This window comes from Oncorhynchus mykiss, chromosome 27, assembly GCF_057628025.1.
Source record: "Oncorhynchus mykiss isolate SJ-2025 chromosome 27, ASM5762802v1, whole genome shotgun sequence".
Classification (NCBI taxonomy): Eukaryota; Metazoa; Chordata; class Actinopteri; order Salmoniformes; family Salmonidae; genus Oncorhynchus; species Oncorhynchus mykiss.
The window spans coordinates 29308186-29326591 of NC_143048.1; the positions used below are offsets into that span (position 1 = coordinate 29308186).

General features: G+C 43.8%; 1 protein-coding gene across 10 annotated transcripts in view; it reads left to right on the plus strand.

The window, feature by feature from the left end:
• The window catches only part of LOC110507900 (RNA-binding protein Musashi homolog 2), a 404988-nt gene that overhangs the window by 256274 nt on the left and 130308 nt on the right, over positions 1-18406 (plus strand). For all 10 annotated transcript variants that reach the window (XM_021588303.3, XM_021588309.3, XM_021588310.3 and 7 more), the window contains exon 8: positions 10294-10376. In XM_021588303.3, coding sequence (XP_021443978.3) covers positions 10294-10376 — 83 coding nt within the window. The remainder of the gene's footprint in view (positions 1-10293; positions 10377-18406) is intronic.

Here is an 18406-nt window from a genome sequence, read left to right on the forward strand (position 1 = left end):
GAGAAACTATATATATAGAGAGAAACTAGAGATGGAGAGAGGCTAGAGAGAGAGAAACTATATATATAGAGAGAAACTAGAGATGGAGAGAGACTAGAGAGAGAGAAACTATATATATAGAGAGAAACTAGAGATGGAGAGAGGCTAGAGAGAGAGAGAAACTATATATATAGAGAGAAACTAGAGATGGAGAGAGGCTAGAGAGAGAGAGAAACTATATATATAGAGAGAAACTATATATATAGAGAGAAACTAGAGATGGAGAGAGGCTAGAGAGAGAGAGAAACTATATATATAGAGAGAAACTAGAGATGGAGAGAGGCTAGAGAGAGAGAGAAACTATATATAGAGAGAGAAACTATATATATAGAGAGAAACTATATATAGAGAGAGAAACTATATATATAGAGAGAAACTAGAGATGGAGAGAGGCTAGAGAGAGAGAAACTATATATATAGAGAGAAACTAGAGATGGAGAGAGGCTAGAGAGAGAGAGAAACTATATATATAGAGAGAAACTAGAGATGGAGAGAGGCTAGAGAGAGAGAGAAACTATATATATAGAGAGAAACTAGAGATGGAGAGAGGCTAGAGAGAGAGAGAAACTATATATATAGAGAGAAACTAGAGATGGAGAGAGGCTAGAGAGAGAGAAACTATATATATAGAGAGAAACTAGAGATGGAGAGAGACTAGAGAGAGAGAAACTATATATATAGAGAGAAACTAGAGATGGAGAGAGGCTAGAGAGAGAGAGAAACTATATATATAGAGAGAAACTAGAGATGGAGAGAGGCTAGAGAGAGAGAGAAACTATATATATAGAGAGAAACTATATATATAGAGAGAAACTAGAGATGGAGAGAGGCTAGAGAGAGAGAGAAACTATATATATAGAGAGAAACTAGAGATGGAGAGAGGCTAGAGAGAGAGAGAAATGAGAGAGAGAGAAACTATATATATAGAGAGAAACTAGAGATGGAGAGAGGCTAGAGAGAGAGAGAAACTATATATATAGAGAGAAACTAGAGATGGAGAGAGGCTAGAGAGAGAGAGAAACTATATATATAGAGAGAAACTAGAGATGGAGAGAGGCTAGAGAGAGAGAGAAACTATATATATAGAGAGAAACTAGAGATGGAGAGAGGCTAGAGAGAGAGAAACTATATATATAGAGAGAAACTAGAGATGGAGAGAGGCTAGAGAGAGAGAAACTATATATATAGAGAGAAACTAGAGATGGAGAGAGGCTAGAGAGAGAGAAACTATATATATAGAGAGAAACTAGAGATGGAGAGAGGCTACAGAGAGAGAAACTATATATATAGAGAGAAACTAGAGATGGAGAGAGACTAGAGAGAGAGAAACTATATATATAGAGAGAAACTAGAGATGGAGAGAGGCTAGAGAGAGAGAGAAACTATATATATAGAGAGAAACTAGAGATGGAGAGAGGCTAGAGAGAGAGAGAAACTATATATATAGAGAGAAACTAGAGATGGAGAGAGACTAGAGAGAGAGAAACTATATATATAGAGAGAAACTAGAGATGGAGAGAGACTAGAGAGAGAGAAACTATATGTATAGAGAGAAACTAGAGATGGAGAGAGACTAGAGAGAGAGAAACTATATATATAGAGAGAAACTAGAGATGGAGAGAGGCTAGAGAGAGAGAGAAACTATATATATAGAGAGAAACTAGAGATGGAGAGAGGCTAGAGAGAGAGAGAAACTATATATATAGAGAGAAACTAGAGATGGAGAGAGACTAGAGAGAGAGAAACTATATATATAGAGAGAAACTAGAGATGGAGAGAGGCTAGAGAGAGAGAGAAACTATATATATAGAGAGAAACTAGAGATGGAGAGAGACTAGAGAGAGAGAAACTATATATATAGAGAGAAACTAGAGATGGAGAGAGGCTAGAGAGAGAGAGAAACTATATATATATAGAGAAACTAGAGATGGAGAGAGGCTAGAGAGAGAGAGAAACTATATATATATATAGAGAAACTAGAGATGGAGAGAGGCTAGAGAGAGAGAGAAACTATATATAGAGAGAGAAACTATATATATAGAGAGAAACTAGAGATGGAGAGAGGCTAGAGAGAGAGAGAAACTATATATAGAGAGAGAAACTATATATATAGAGAGAAACTAGAGATAGAGAGAGGCTAGAGAGAGAGAGAAACTATATATAGAGAGAGAAACTATATATATAGAGAGAAACTAGAGATGGAGAGAGGCTAGAGAGAGAGAGAAACTATATATAGAGAGAGAAACTATATATATAGAGAGAAACTATATATAGAGAGAGAAACTATATATATAGAGAGAAACTAGAGATGGAGAGAGGCTAGAGAGAGAGAAACTATATATATAGAGAGAAACTAGAGATGGAGAGAGGCTAGAGAGAGAGAGAAACTATATATATAGAGAGAAACTAGAGATGGAGAGAGGCTAGAGAGAGAGAGAAACTATATATATAGAGAGAAACTAGAGATGGAGAGAGGCTAGAGAGAGAGAGAAACTATATATATAGAGAGAAACTAGAGATGGAGAGAGGCTAGAGAGAGAGAGAAACTATATATATAGAGAGAAACTAGAGATGGAGAGAGGCTAGAGAGAGAGAAACTATATATATAGAGAGAAACTAGAGATGGAGAGAGGCTAGAGAGAGAGAAACTATATATATAGAGAGAAACTAGAGATGGAGAGAGGCTAGAGAGAGAGAAACTATATATATAGAGAGAAACTAGAGATGGAGAGGGGCTAGAGAGAGAGAAACTATATATATAGAGAGAAACTAGAGATGGAGAGAGGCTAGAGAGAGAGAGAAACTATATATATAGAGAGAAACTATATATATAGAGAGAAACTAGAGATGGAGAGAGGCTAGAGAGAGAGAGAAACTATATATATAGAGAGAAACTAGAGATGGAGAGAGGCTAGAGAGAGAGAGAAATGAGAGAGAGAGAAACTATATATATAGAGAGAAACTAGAGATGGAGAGAGGCTAGAGAGAGAGAGAAACTATATATATAGAGAGAAACTAGAGATGGAGAGAGGCTAGAGAGAGAGAGAAACTATATATATAGAGAGAAACTAGAGATGGAGAGAGGCTAGAGAGAGAGAGAAACTATATATATAGAGAGAAACTAGAGATGGAGAGAGGCTAGAGAGAGAGAAACTATATATATAGAGAGAAACTAGAGATGGAGAGAGGCTAGAGAGAGAGAAACTATATATATAGAGAGAAACTAGAGATGGAGAGAGGCTAGAGAGAGAGAAACTATATATATAGAGAGAAACTAGAGATGGAGAGAGGCTAGAGAGAGAGAAACTATATATATAGAGAGAAACTAGAGATGGAGAGAGGCTACAGAGAGAGAAACTATATATATAGAGAGAAACTAGAGATGGAGAGAGACTAGAGAGAGAGAAACTATATATATAGAGAGAAACTAGAGATGGAGAGAGGCTAGAGAGAGAGAGAAACTATATATATAGAGAGAAACTAGAGATGGAGAGAGGCTAGAGAGAGAGAGAAACTATATATAGAGAGAGAAACTAGAGATGGAGAGAGACTAGAGAGAGAGAAACTATATATATAGAGAGAAACTAGAGATGGAGAGAGACTAGAGAGAGAGAAACTATATATATAGAGAGAAACTAGAGATGGAGAGAGACTAGAGAGAGAGAAACTATATATATAGAGAGAAACTAGAGATGGAGAGAGGCTAGAGAGAGAGAGAAACTATATATATAGAGAGAAACTAGAGATGGAGAGAGGCTAGAGAGAGAGAGAAACTATATATATAGAGAGAAACTAGAGATGGAGAGAGACTAGAGAGAGAGAAACTATATATATAGAGAGAAACTAGAGATGGAGAGAGGCTAGAGAGAGAGAGAAACTATATATATAGAGAGAAACTAGAGATGGAGAGAGACTAGAGAGAGAGAAACTATATATATAGAGAGAAACTAGAGATGGAGAGAGGCTAGAGAGAGAGAGAAACTATATATATAGAGAGAAACTAGAGATGGAGAGAGGCTAGAGAGAGAGAAACTATATATATAGAGAGAAACTAGAGATGGAGAGAGGCTAGAGAGAGAGAAACTATATATATAGAGAGAAACTAGAGATGGAGAGAGGCTAGAGAGAGAGAGAAATGAGAGAGAGAGAAACTATATATATAGAGAGAAACTAGAGATGGAGAGAGGCTAGAGAGAGAGAGAAATGAGAGAGAGAGAAACTATATATATAGAGAGAAACTAGAGATGGAGAGAGGCTAGAGAGAGAGAAACTATATATATAGAGAGAAACTAGAGATGGAGAGAGGCTAGAGAGAGAGAAACTATATATATAGAGAGAAACTAGAGATGGAGAGAGGCTACAGAGAGAGAAACTATATATATAGAGAGAAACTAGAGATGGAGAGAGACTAGAGAGAGAGAAACTATATATAGAGAGAGAAACTAGAGATGGAGAGAGGCTAGAGAGAGAGAAACTATATATATAGAGAGAAACTAGAGATGGAGAGAGGCTAGAGAGAGAGAGAAACTATATATATAGAGAGAAACTAGAGATGGAGAGAGGCTAGAGAGAGAGAAACTATATATATATAGAGAAACTAGAGATGGAGAGAGGCTAGAGAGAGAGAGAAACTATATATATAGAGATAAACTAGAGATGGAGAGAGGCTAGAGAGAGAGAGAAACTATATATATAGAGAGAAACTAGAGATGGAGAGAGGCTAGAGAGAGAGAGAAACTATATATATAGAGAGAAACTAGAGATGGAGAGAGACTAGAGAGAGAGAGAAACTATATATATAGAGAGAAACTAGAGATGGAGAGAGGCTAGAGAGAGAGAAACTATATATATAGAGAGAAACTAGAGATGGAGAGAGGCTAGAGAGAGAGAGAAACTATATATATAGAGAGAAACTAGAGATGGAGAGAGGCTAGAGAGAGAGAGAAACTATATATATAGAGAGAAACTAGAGATGGAGAGAGGCTAGAGAGAGAGAAACTATATATATAGAGAGAAACTAGAGATGGAGAGAGGCTAGAGAGAGAGAAACTATATATATAGAGAGAAACTAGAGATGGAGAGAGGCTAGAGAGAGAGAGAAACTATATATATAGAGAGAAACTAGAGATGGAGAGAGGCTAGAGAGAGAGAGAAACTATATATATATAGAGAAACTAGAGATGGAGAGAGGCTAGAGAGAGAGAAACTATATATATAGAGAGAAACTAGAGATGGAGAGAGGCTAGAGAGAGAGAGAAACTATATATATAGAGAGAAACTATATACACCGATCAAAAAAATAAAGGGAACACTAAAATAACACATCCTAGATCTGAATGAATTAAATATTCTTATTAAATACTTTTTTCCTTACATAGTTGAATGTGCTGACAACAAAATCACACAAAAATGATCAATGGAAATCAAATTTATCAACCCATGGAGGTCTGGAGTTGGAGTCACACTCAAAATTAAAGTGGAAAACCACACTACAGGCTGATCCAACGTTGATGTAATGTCCTTAAAACAAGTCAAAATGAGGCTCAGTAGAGTGTGTGGCCTCCACGTGCCTGTATGACATCCCTACAACGCCTGGGCATGCTCCTGATGAGGTGGCGGATGGTCTCCTGAGGGATCTCCTCCCAGCCATGGACTAAAGCATCCGCCAACTCCTGGACAGTCTGTGGTGCAACGTGGCGTTGGTGGATGGAGCGAGACATGATGTCCCAGATGTGCTCAATTGGATTATTGTCTGGGGAGCGGGCGGGCCAGTCCATAGCATCAATGCCTTCCTCTTGCAGGAACTGCTGACACACTCCAGCCACATGAGGTCTAGCATTGTCTTGCATTAGGAGGAACCCAGGGCCAACCGCACCAGCATATGGTCTCACAAGGGGTCTGAGGATCTCATCTCGGTACCTAATGGCAGTCAGGCTACCTCTGGCTAGCACATGGAGGGCTGTGCGGCCCCCCAAAGAAATGCCACCCCACACCATGACTGACCCACCGCCAAACCGGTCATGCTGGAGGATGTTGCAGGCAGCAGAACGTTCTCCACGGCATCTCCAGACTGTCACGTCTGTCACATGTGCTCAGTGTGAACCTGCTTTCATCTGTGAAGAGCACAGGGTACCAGTGGCGAATTTGCCAATCTTGGTGTTCTCTGGCAAATGCCAAACGTCCTGCACGGTGTTGGACTGTAAGCACAACCCCCACCTGTGGACGTCGGGCCCTCATACCCCCCTCATGGAGTCTGTTTCTGACCGTTTTAGCAGACACATGCACATTTGTGGTCTGCTGGAGGTCATTTTGCAGGGCTCTGGCAGTGCTCCTCCTGCTCCTCCTTGCACAAATGTGGAGGTAGCGGTCCTGCTGCTGGGTTGTTGCCCTCCTACGGCCTCCTCCACGTCTCCTGATGTACTGGCCTGTCTCCTGGTAGCGCCTCCATGCTCTGGACACTACGCTGACAGACACAGCAAACCTTCTTGCCACAGCTCGCATTAATGTGCCATCTTGAGTGAGCTGCACTACCTGAGCCACTTGTGTGGGTTGTAGACTGGGTTGTCAATCAGTGTTGCTTCCTAAGTGGACAGTTTGATTTCACAGAAGTGTGATTGACTTGGAGTTACATTGTGTTGTTTCAGTGTTCCCTTTATTTTTTTGAGCAGTGTATATATAAAGAGAGAAACTATAGAGAGAGAAATAAACTATATATAGAGAGAGAAACTAGAGATGGAGAGAAACTAGAGAGAGAGAGAGAAACTAGAAAGAGACAGAGAAACTAGAGAGAGAGAGAGAAACTAGAAAGAGAGAGAGAAACTAGAAAGAGACAGAGAAACTAGAGAGCGAGAAACTAGAGAGAGAGAGATAAACTAGAGCGGAACTAGAGAGAGAGAGAAACTAGAAATAAACTAGAGAGGGAGAAACTAGAGAGAGAGAGAAACTAGAGAACTAGAGAGAGAGAAACTAGAGAACTAGAGAGAGAGAGAAACTAGAAATAAACTAGAGAGGGAGAAACTAGAGAGAGAGAGAAACTAGAGAACTAGAGAGAGAGAAACTAGAGAGAGAGAGAGAGAGAAACTAGACAGAGGGAGAGAAACTAGAGAGAGGGAGAGATAATGAATGGGAAGAGGATGAAAGACTAATAAAATCACAATATTTAAAACATTTGTTTTGAGTGTGTTCTGACTCTTATTGCTGTGTGATCTGTGTTTCATTGATTTAATACTTTATGTTCCTGAGAGAGAGATTGATAGAGAGGGGCTTGAGAGTTGAGTTCTCTGTCTGACGTGTGCTGTGCTTCACTCCAGGAAGTCCCCCTGGATCAGAACAGGAAGTCATGGAGAGAGGGCAGGTCATTGACTAATGAGCTTCACTTCCTACCTCACACCAGAGAGAGTGTAGGCGGCTTTGATCACTGAAACCTGCTTGATGATGTCTAATGCCTGTATAGATCCAACCTCATATGGGGGGTTGGGGGAGTGGATTATGTGTACATGTAACATGCGGGTAGAGTTTGTGTGTGTGTTTGCGTGTGTGTGTACTGTATGTATGTGTGCATGTTTGTGAATTGAATGCCCTGCACTGTACTGTGTAATAACTCATTGTTAGTGTGCAGAGGCGGGACAGGGGGGGTTGTCGGAACGGTTGCTCTCTCCGTGACCCTCTTATCGGCCCTCCCGCCTCTTTATCTGTCCATATCTGCTGGCGTGTGGAGAAGGGGGGCCCTGCCCGGCCACATGCTGGCTCTATGTCAAACCCTGTTGACCCCCTGACTCCCACAGGCTTATCTCCCACTCTCTTAAAAACCAAAGCCTTGTTTCAGCTTGTCACAGCGGGGCGCACAACTTCATCTCTATTCCGCTCCGCCACTCCGCTCTGTGTGTTTGTTTTTGAGAGAGTGCTGATTAGTCAACAGGGCATGGAATGGAAGGCTTTCCTGCTGGGGGGCGGGGGCATTTTTGGGTGTCTATCCTTAGTATATGCCTTCATAATGTCATCCCTTTATGTGGCATGTAGATAATCCAGTCACTTTTTGGGCCATGGGCCACTAGATTTGCCTCGCCTGGTTCACCAACTACTTCTCTGATAGAGTTCAGTGTGTCAAATCTGAGGGTCTGTTGTCCGGACCTCTGGCAGTCTCTATGGGGGTGCCACAGGGTTCAATTCTTGGACCGACTCTCTTCTCTGTATACATCAATGAGGTCGCTCTTGCTGCTGGTGAGTCTCTGATCCACCTCTACGCAGACGACACCATTCTGTATACTTCCGGCCCTTCTTTGGACACTGTGTTAACAACCCTCCAGGCAAGCTTCAATGCCATACAACTCTCCTTCCGTGGCCTCCAACTGCTCTTAAATACAAGTAAAACTAAATGCATGCTCTTCAACCGATCACTACCTGCACCTACCCGCCTGTCCAACATCACTACTCTGGACGGCTCTGACTTAGAATACGTGGACAACTACAAATACTTAGGTGTCTGGTTAGACTGTAAACTCTCCTTCCAGACCCATATCAAACATCTCCAATCCAAAGTTAAATCTAGAATTGGCTTCCTATTTCGCAACAAAGCATCCTTCACTCATGCTGCCAAACATACCCTTGTAAAACTGACCATCCTACCAATCCTCGACTTTGGCGATGTAATTTACAAAATAGCCTCCAATACCCTACTCAACAAACTGGATGCAGTCTATCACAGTGCAATCCGTTTTGTCACCAAAGCCCCATACACTACCCACCATTGCGACCTGTACGCTCTCGTTGGCTGGCCCTCGCTTCATACTCGTCGCCAAACCCACTGGCTCCATGTCATCTACAAGACCCTGCTAGGTAAAGTCCCCCCTTATCTCAGCTCGCTGGTCACCATAGCATCTCCCACCTGTAGCACACGCTCCAGCAGGTATATCTCTCTAGTCACCCCCAAAACCAATTCTTTCTTTGGCCGCCTCTCTTTCCAGTTCTCTGCTGCCAATGACTGGAACGAACTACAAAAATCTCTGAAACTGGAAACTCTTATCTCCCTCACTAGCTTTAAGCACCAACTGTCAGAGCAGCTCACAGATTACTGCACCTGTACATAGCCCACATATAATTTAGCCCTATCAACTACCTCTTTCCCAACTGTATTTAATTTATTTATTTATTTTGCTCCTTTGCACCCCATTATTTTTATTTCTACTTTGCACATTCTTCCATTGCAAAACTACCATTCCAGTGTTTTACTTGCTATATTGTATTTACCTTGCCACCAAGGCCTTTTTTTGCCTTTACCTCCCTTCTCACCTCATTTGCTCACATTGTATATAGACTTGTTTATACTTTATTATTGACTGTATGTTTGTTTTACTCCATGTGTAACTCTGTGTTGTTGTATCTGTCGAACTGCTTTGCTTTATCTTGGCCAGGTCGCAATTGTAAATGAGAACTTGTTCTCAACTTGCCTACCTGGTTAAATAAAGGTAAAATAAATAAATAAAATAAAAAAGATTACCCTCTAAAATGAAGATTGCTTTATTGGTCATTACACACAAGGTCCAAGTAAGGCAATGGCATCTAACATTTGATACTAGCAATCCTGATGCCAGCTAAATTCCCATCAGATTTTTCACGTTGGACCCGGGATTCGAACTGGCAACCCTCCGGTTGCTGGCCTGCCTCTAACCGCTAGGCTACCTGCCTGACACTATTAGTTATGAATTAGATAATCAGGTCAAGCTTTGGCCCATGAGTCACTAGATTACCCTCTATTAGTTATCAATCAATGCTTGTTGCTGATTTGCAAAGTTTGTATAATGTTCTATGTATCAATAATATGATATGGCCTGACATTACCATAAAACTAGAATGTGTTTTACAGTGAAATATCAATGAAGAAGCAGAGAATATCTGTAATGAAATTCACAGGCTAGGCCAGGGTCCATGAATTTCATTTAATGAGCTTTGTGGCAATTCCCTCCTCTTCTGTCTGTGAAGCAGGAATACAGTTATTCTAATAATGAGGACTGTATCATTTTTATTGCACATAGCTGTACAGCCGTTCCAGGTCTATAACTGCATCTTTATGAGGTTTATTTAGCTACATTTAGGGGACTAATTTTCATATGTTGCCTGTCTTTCAACTAGAATATAAATCTTGACTATAACCAATGGTTTATTTTTCTCTCCCGTTTTCCTACTTTTTCACTCCCCTCTTTCTCTCTCCATCCCCCTCTTCCTGTCATTCTCTCTACCTCTCTGTCCTCCCTGCAGGTTTCGGCTTTGTAACTTTCGAGGTTGAGGACGTTGTGGAGAAAGTATGCGAGATCCACTTTCATGAAATCAATAATAAAATGGTGAGTGGCTCTCGCTTTTCAAAACGGCAAACGGTGCTGGCTGGATTAATATTTGATTTTCTCTTTAGCAGAGCGGTAACGACGGCAGGCATCTCACACACACACACACACACACACACACACACACACACACACACACACACACACACACACACACACACACACACACACAGGTTTTTAGGGCTATGGAGTCAGTGGTGTGCACTGTGCACTGATGACCACACACCATGAAATTGTGTGTGTGAGCCGTTCCTGGCAGAAGGGCAAAACAACCTGCAAATCAGGCTGGAACAGCTATCCATGTCTGAAAGCTGTTGGCATTATTGAAAAAACAACAACATTAAACCTATATGTCCAGGCTGTTTCAATGCCACACCTTTTGCCAGACCTGGTGTTGATGTTTATTCTTAATCTTCAGTAGTGGCAGTGTGTTTCCAGTAGACTGGTCTTGGGTCAGGGTTAATGGCCAGTTGACCAGGTGGTGGTGGGGGGATGCTATGAGCAGGCTGGCTGAGGCCCAGGACGGCAAGGCCATGGTGGGCAGAGAGGAGGAAGGTGGTGGTGGTGGTGATGCCTTAATGTATTGTTAGCCTGCACTAGTTGCCTTGTGACTCAGGCAGTCTGCTGTGGCACAAACAGTGCAGTGGAGCAGTGTAGGGGGAAAATATCAGACCCGGCATGGCTCCATATCCTGGCCTGCCGTGCACTGACAACTCTCCTACCTTAGTCAACACTACCACTACTAAACTACTCTCCCTCCTTAGTCAACACTACCACTACTACACTACTCTCCCTCCTTAGTCAACACTACCACTACTACACTACTGTCCCTCCTTATTCAACACTACCACTATTACACTACTCTCCCTCCTTAGTCAACACTACCACTACTAAACTACTCTCCCTCCTTAGTCAACACTACCACTACTACACTACTCTCCCTCCTTAGTCAACACTACCACTACTACACTACTCTCCCTCCTTAGTCAACACTACCACTACTACACTACTCCCCCTCCTTAGTCAACACTACCACTACTACACTACTCTCCCTCCTTAGTCAACACTACCACTACTACACTACTCCCCCTCCTTAGTCAACACTACCACTACTACACTACTCTCCCTCCTTAGTCAACACTACCACTACTAAACTACTCTCCCTCCTTAGTCAACACTACCACTACTACACTACTCTCCCTCCTTAGTCAACACTACCACTACTAAACTACTCTCCCTCCTTAGTCAACACTACCACTACTACACTACTCCCCCTCCTTAGTCAACACTACCACTACTACACTACTCTCCCTCCTTAGTCAACACTACCACTACTACACTACTCTCCCTCCTTAGTCAACACTACCACTACTACACTACTCTCCCTCCTTAGTCAACACTACCACTACTATACTAGTCTCCTTCCTTAGTCAACATGACCACTACTACACTACTCTCCTTCCTTAGTCAACACTACCACTACTACACTACTCTCCCTCCTTAGTCAACACTACCACTACTACACTACTCTCCCTCCTTAGTCAATGCTGTAGACACCTTGGGGAATACGTAGAAAACGGAAGCTCATTCGTAGCTCATTCACAGCCATATAAGGAGTCATTGGCATGAGGCGGTTAAAAAAAATGTGGCACTTCCTGGTTGGATTTGTATCTGGGTTTCGCCTGTAACATCAGTTCTGTTGCACTCACAGAAAATATCTTTGCAGTTTTGGAAACGTCAGAGTGTTTTCTATCCAAAGCTGTCAATTATATGCATAGTCGAGCATCTTTTCGTGAAAAAATATCTTGTTTAAAACGGGAACGTTTTTCATCCAAAAATTTTAATATCGCCCCCTAGTCGCAAGAAGTTAATAAACACTACCACTACTACACTACTCCCCCTCCTTAGTCAACACTACCACTACTACACTACTCTCCCTCCTTATTCAACACTTCTACTACTACACTACTCTCCCTTAGTCAACACTGTCACTACTACACTACTTTCCCTCCTTAGTCAACACTACCACTACTACACTACTCTCCCTCCTTATTCAACACTACCACTACTACACTACTCTCCCTCCTTAGTCAACACTACCACTACTACACTACTCTCCCTCCTTAGTCAACACTACCACTACTACACTACCCTCCCTCCTTAGTCAACACTACCACTACTACACTACTCCCCCTCCTTAGTCAACACTACCACTACTACACTACTCTCCCTTAGTCAACACTACCACTACTACACTACTCTCCCTTAGTCAACACTGCCACTACTACACTACTCTCCCTTCTTAGTCAACACTACCACTACTACACGACCCTCCTTCCTTAGTCAATACTGCCACGTCTACACTACTCCCCCTCCTTAGTCAACACTACCACTATTACACCATTCCCCCTCCTTAGTCAACACTACCACTACTACACTACTCTCCCTCCTTAGTCAACACTACCACTACTACACTACTCTCCCTCCTTAGTCAACACTACCACTATTACACTACTCTCCCTCCTTAGTCAACACTACCACTACTACACTACTCTCCCTCCTTAGTCAACACTACCACTACTAAACTACTCTCCCTCCTTAGTCAACACTACCACTACTACACTACTCTCCCTCCTTAGTCAACACTACCACTACTACACTACTCTCCCTCCTTAGTCAACACTACCACTACTACACTACTCTCCCTCCTTAGTCAACACTACCGCTACAACACTACTCCCCCTCCTTAGTCAACACTACCACTACTACACTACTCTCCCTCCTTAGTCAACACTACCACTACTACACTACTCTCCCTCCTTAGTCAACACTACCACTACTACACTACTCTCCCTCCTTAGTCAACACTACCGCTACAACACTACTCCCCCTCCTTAGTCAACACTACCACTATTACACTACTCTCCCTCCTTAGTCAACACTACCACTACTACACTACTCCCCCTCCTTAGTCAACACTACCGCTACAACACTACTCTCCCTTCGTCAACACTGCCACTACTACACTACTTTCCCTCCTTAGTCAACACTACCACTACTACACTACTCTCCCTCCTTAGTCAACACTACCACTATTACACTACTCTCCCTCCTTAGTCAACACTACCACTACTACACTACTCTCCCTCCTTAGTCAACACTACCACTACTAAACTACTCTCCCTCCTTAGTCAACACTACCACTACTACACTACTCTCCCTCCTTAGTCAACACTACCACTACTACACTACTCTCCCTCCTTAGTCAACACTACCACTACTACACTACTCTCCCTCCTTAGTCAACACTACCGCTACAACACTACTCCCCCTCCTTAGTCAACACTACCACTACTACACTACTCTCCCTCCTTAGTCAACACTACCACTACTACACTACTCTCCCTCCTTAGTCAACACTACCACTACTACACTACTCTCCCTCCTTAGTCAACACTACCGCTACAACACTACTCCCCCTCCTTAGTCAACACTACCACTATTACACTACTCTCCCTCCTTAGTCAACACTACCACTACTACACTACTCCCCCTCCTTAGTCAACACTACCGCTACAACACTACTCTCCCTTCGTCAACACTGCCACTACTACACTACTTTCCCTCCTTAGTCAACACTACCACTACTACACTACTCCCCCTCCTTAGTCAACACTACCACTGATATATTACTCTCCCTCCTTAGTCAACACTACCACGTCTACACTACTCTCCCTCCTTAGTCAACACTACCGCTACTACACTACTCTCCCTTAGTCAACACTACCACTACTACACTACTCTCCCTCCTTAGTCAACACTACCACTACTACACTACTCTCCCTTAGTCAACACTGTCACTACTACACTGCTCTCCCTTCTTGGTCAACACTACCACTACTACACGACTCTCCCTCCTTAGTCAACACTACCACTACTACACTACTCTCCCTCCTTAGTCAACACTACCACTACTACACTACACCCCCTCCTTAGTCAACACTACCACTGATACACTACTCCCCCTCCTTAGTCAACACTACCACTACTACACTACTCTCCCTCCTTAGTCAACACTACCACTACCACTACTACACTACACCCCCTCCTTAGTCAACACTACCACTGATACACTACTCCCCCTCCTTAGTCAACACTACCACTACTACACTACTCACCCTCCTTAGTCAACTCTGCCACTACTACACAATTCCCCCTCCTTAGTCAACACTACCACTATTACACCATTCCCCCTCCTTAGTCAACACTACCACTACTACACTACTCCCCCTCCTTAGTCAACACTACCACTATTACACCATTCCCCCTCCTTAGTCAACACTACCACTATTACACCATTCCCCCTCCTTAGTCAACACTACCACTACTACACTACTCCCCCTCCTTAGTCAACACTACCACTACTACACTACTCTCCCTCCTTAGTCAACACTACCACTACTACACTACTCTCCCTCCTTAGTCAACACTACCACTACTACACTACTCTCCCTCCTTAGTCAACACTACCACTACTACACTACTCTCCCTCCTTAGTCAACACTACCACTACTACACTACTCCCCCTCCTTAGTCAACACTACCACTACCACACTACTCTCCCTCCTTAGTCAACACTACCACTACCACACTACACACCGTCCACCAGCCTGCACTGGGCCTAACAGTTATGAATGCGACAACTGAGATTTAAGACTTTATATAATACTCCTCCTCCTCCCTAGTGCTTCACTCACACAGACATACACGGTGATGAAGTCAAAACTGCCACCTCTATGTCAATACTCATTCTTTTCTCGTCCATTAAACCTTAAACCCCCAGAGAGATGAGATGATGAGCTCATTCTTGTGATTCAGTCTGCAGGGCCAGGCAGGCTTCTACCCAGTGACTCACCCTACACCCACCCCTATACCACTGTAGCCAGTAGTCCACTAGTCTCTTCCTCCATGACCCGCCACTGTAGCCAGTAGTCCATTAGTCTATTCCTCCACCACTGTAGCCGGTAGTCCATTAGTCTCTCCTCCAACACTGTAGCCAGTCATCCATTAGTCTCTTCCTCCACCACTGTAGCCAGTCACCCATTAGTCTCTTCCTCCAACACTGTAGCCAGTCATCCATTAGTCTCTTCCTCCACCACTGTAGCCATTAGTCCACTAGTCTCTCCTCCACCACTGTAGCCAGAGTCCACTAGTCTCTTCCTCTATGATCCACCACTGTGGCCAGTAGTCCATTAGTCTCTTCCTCCACCACTGTAGCCAGTAGTCCATTAGTCTCTTCCTCTATGATCCACCACTGTAGCCATTAGTCCACTAGTCTCTCCTCCACCACTGTGGCCAGTAGTCCACTAGTCTCTTCCTCTATGATCCTCCACTGTATCCAGTAGTCCATTAGTCTCTTCCTCCTCCACTGTAGCCAGTCGTCCACTAGTCTCTCCTCCACCACTTTAGCCATTAGTCCACTAGTCTCTCCTCCACCACTGTAGCCATTAGTCCACTAGTCTCTCCTCCACCACTGTAGCCATTAGTCCACTAGTCTCTCCTCCACCACTGTAGCCATTAGTCCACTAGTCTCTCCACCCCTGTAGCCATTAGTCCACTAGTCTCTCCCCAACCACTGTAGCCATTAGTCCACTAGTCTCTCCTCCACCACTGTAGCCATTAGTCCACTAGTCTCTCCCCAACCACTGTAGCCATTAGTCCACTAGTCTCTTCCTCCATGACCCACCACTGTAGCCAGTCATCCATTAGTCTCTTCCTCCAACACTGTAGCCATTCATCCATTAGTCTCTTCCTCCAACACTGTAGCCAGTCGTCCATTAGTCTCTTCCTCCAACACTGTAGCCAGTCATCCATTAGTCTCTTCCTCCAACACTGTAGCCAATCATCCATTAGTCTCTTCCTCCAACACTGTAGCCATTAGTCCATTAGTCTCTTCCTCCACCACTGTAGCCAGTCATCCATTAGTCTCTTCCTCCAACACTGTAGCCATTAGTCCATTAGTCTCTTCCTCCAACACTGTAGCCATTAGTCCATTAGTCTCTTCCTCCACCACTGTAGCCAGTCATCCATTAGTCTCTTCCTCCAACACTGTAGCCAGTCATCCATTAGTCTCTTCCTCCAACACTGTAGCCAGTCATCCATTAGTCTCTTCCTCCAACACTGTAGCCATTAGTCCATTAGTCTCTTCCTCCAACACTGTAGCCATTAGTCCATTAGTCTCTTCCTCCAACACTGTAGCCATTAGTCCATTAGTCTCTTCCTCCAACACTGTAGCCAGTCATCCATTAGTCTCTTCCTCCAACACTGTAGCCATTTGTCCATTAGTCTCTTCCTCCACCACTGTAGCCAGTCATCCATTAGTCCCTTCCTCCAACACTGTAGCCAGTCATCCATTAGTCTCTTCCTCCAACACTGTAGCCATTAGTCCATTAGTCTCTTCCTCCAACACTGTAGCCAGTCATCCATTAGTCTCTTCCTCCAACACTGTAGCCAGTCATCCATTAGCCTCTCCTCCACCACTGTAGCCATTAGTCCATTAGTCTCTCCTCCACCACTGTAGCCAGTCATCCATTAGTCTCTCCTCCAACACTGTAGCCAGTCATCCATTAGTCTCTTCCTCCACCACTGTAGCCAGTCATCCATTAGTCTCTCCTTCAACACTGTAGCCAGTCATCCATTAATCTCTCCTCCAACACTGTAGCCAGTCATCCATTAGTCTCTCCTCCACCACTGTAGCCATTAGTCCACTAGTCTCTCCTCCACCACTGTAGCCATTAGTCCACTAGTCTCTCCCCAACCACTGTAGCCATTAGTCCACTAGTCTCTCCTCCACCACTGTAGCCATTAGTCCACTAGTCTCTTCCTCCATGACCCACCACTGTAGCCAGTCATCCATTAGTCTCTCCTCCAACACTAGCCAGTCATCCATTAGTCTCTCCTCCACCACTGTAGCCATTAGTCCACTAGTCTCTCCTCCACCACTGTAGCCATTAGTCCACTAGTCTCTCCCCAACCACTGTAGCCATTAGTCCACTAGTCTCTCCTCCACCACTGTAGCCATTAGTCCACTAGTCTCTTCCTCCATGACCCACCCCTGTGCTAGTCATCCATTAGTCTCTTCCTCCAACACTGTAGCCATTAGTCCACTAGTCTCTCCTCCACCACTGTAGCCATTAGTCCACTAGTCTCTTCCAACACCACCCAGCACTGTAGCCATTAGTCCACTAGTCTCTTCTTCCACCACTGTAGCCAGAGTCCACTAGTCTCTTCCTCTATGATCCACCACTGTAGCCAGTAGTCCATTAGTCTCTTCCTCCAACACTGTAGCCAGTAGTCCATTAGTCTCTTCCTCCAACACTGTAGCCAGTAGTCCATTAGTCTCTTCCTCCTCCACTGTAGCCATTCGTCCATTAGTCTCTTCCTCCTCCACTGTAGCCAGTAGTCCATTAGTCTCTTCCTCCACCACTGTAGCCATTAGTCCACTGGTCTCTTCACCCACCAATGTAGCCAGTAGTTCACTAGTCTATTTGACCATCACCCACCAATGTAGCCAGTAGTCCACTTGTCTCTACCTCCACCACCCACCTCTGTTGCCAGTAGTCCACTAGTCTATTCCAATACCACCCACCAATGTTGCCATTTGTTCACTAGTCTCTTCCTCCACCAATGTAGCCAGTAGTCCACTTGTCTCTTCACCCACCAATGTAGCCATTAGTCTACTGTCTCTTCCTCCACCACTGTAGACATTAGTCCACTAGTCTCTTCCTCCACCACCCACCACTGTAGCCAGTAGTCAACTAGTCTCTTCCCCCACCACCCACCTCTGTAACCAGTAGTCCATTAGTCTCTTCCTCCACCACTGTAGCCAGTAGTCCACTAGTCACGTCCCCCACCACACACCAATGTAGCCAGTAGTTCACTAGTCTCTTCGACCACCACTGTAGCCAGTAGTCAACTAGTCTCTTCCCCCACCACCCACCTCTGTAGCCAGTAGTCCATTAGTCTCTTCC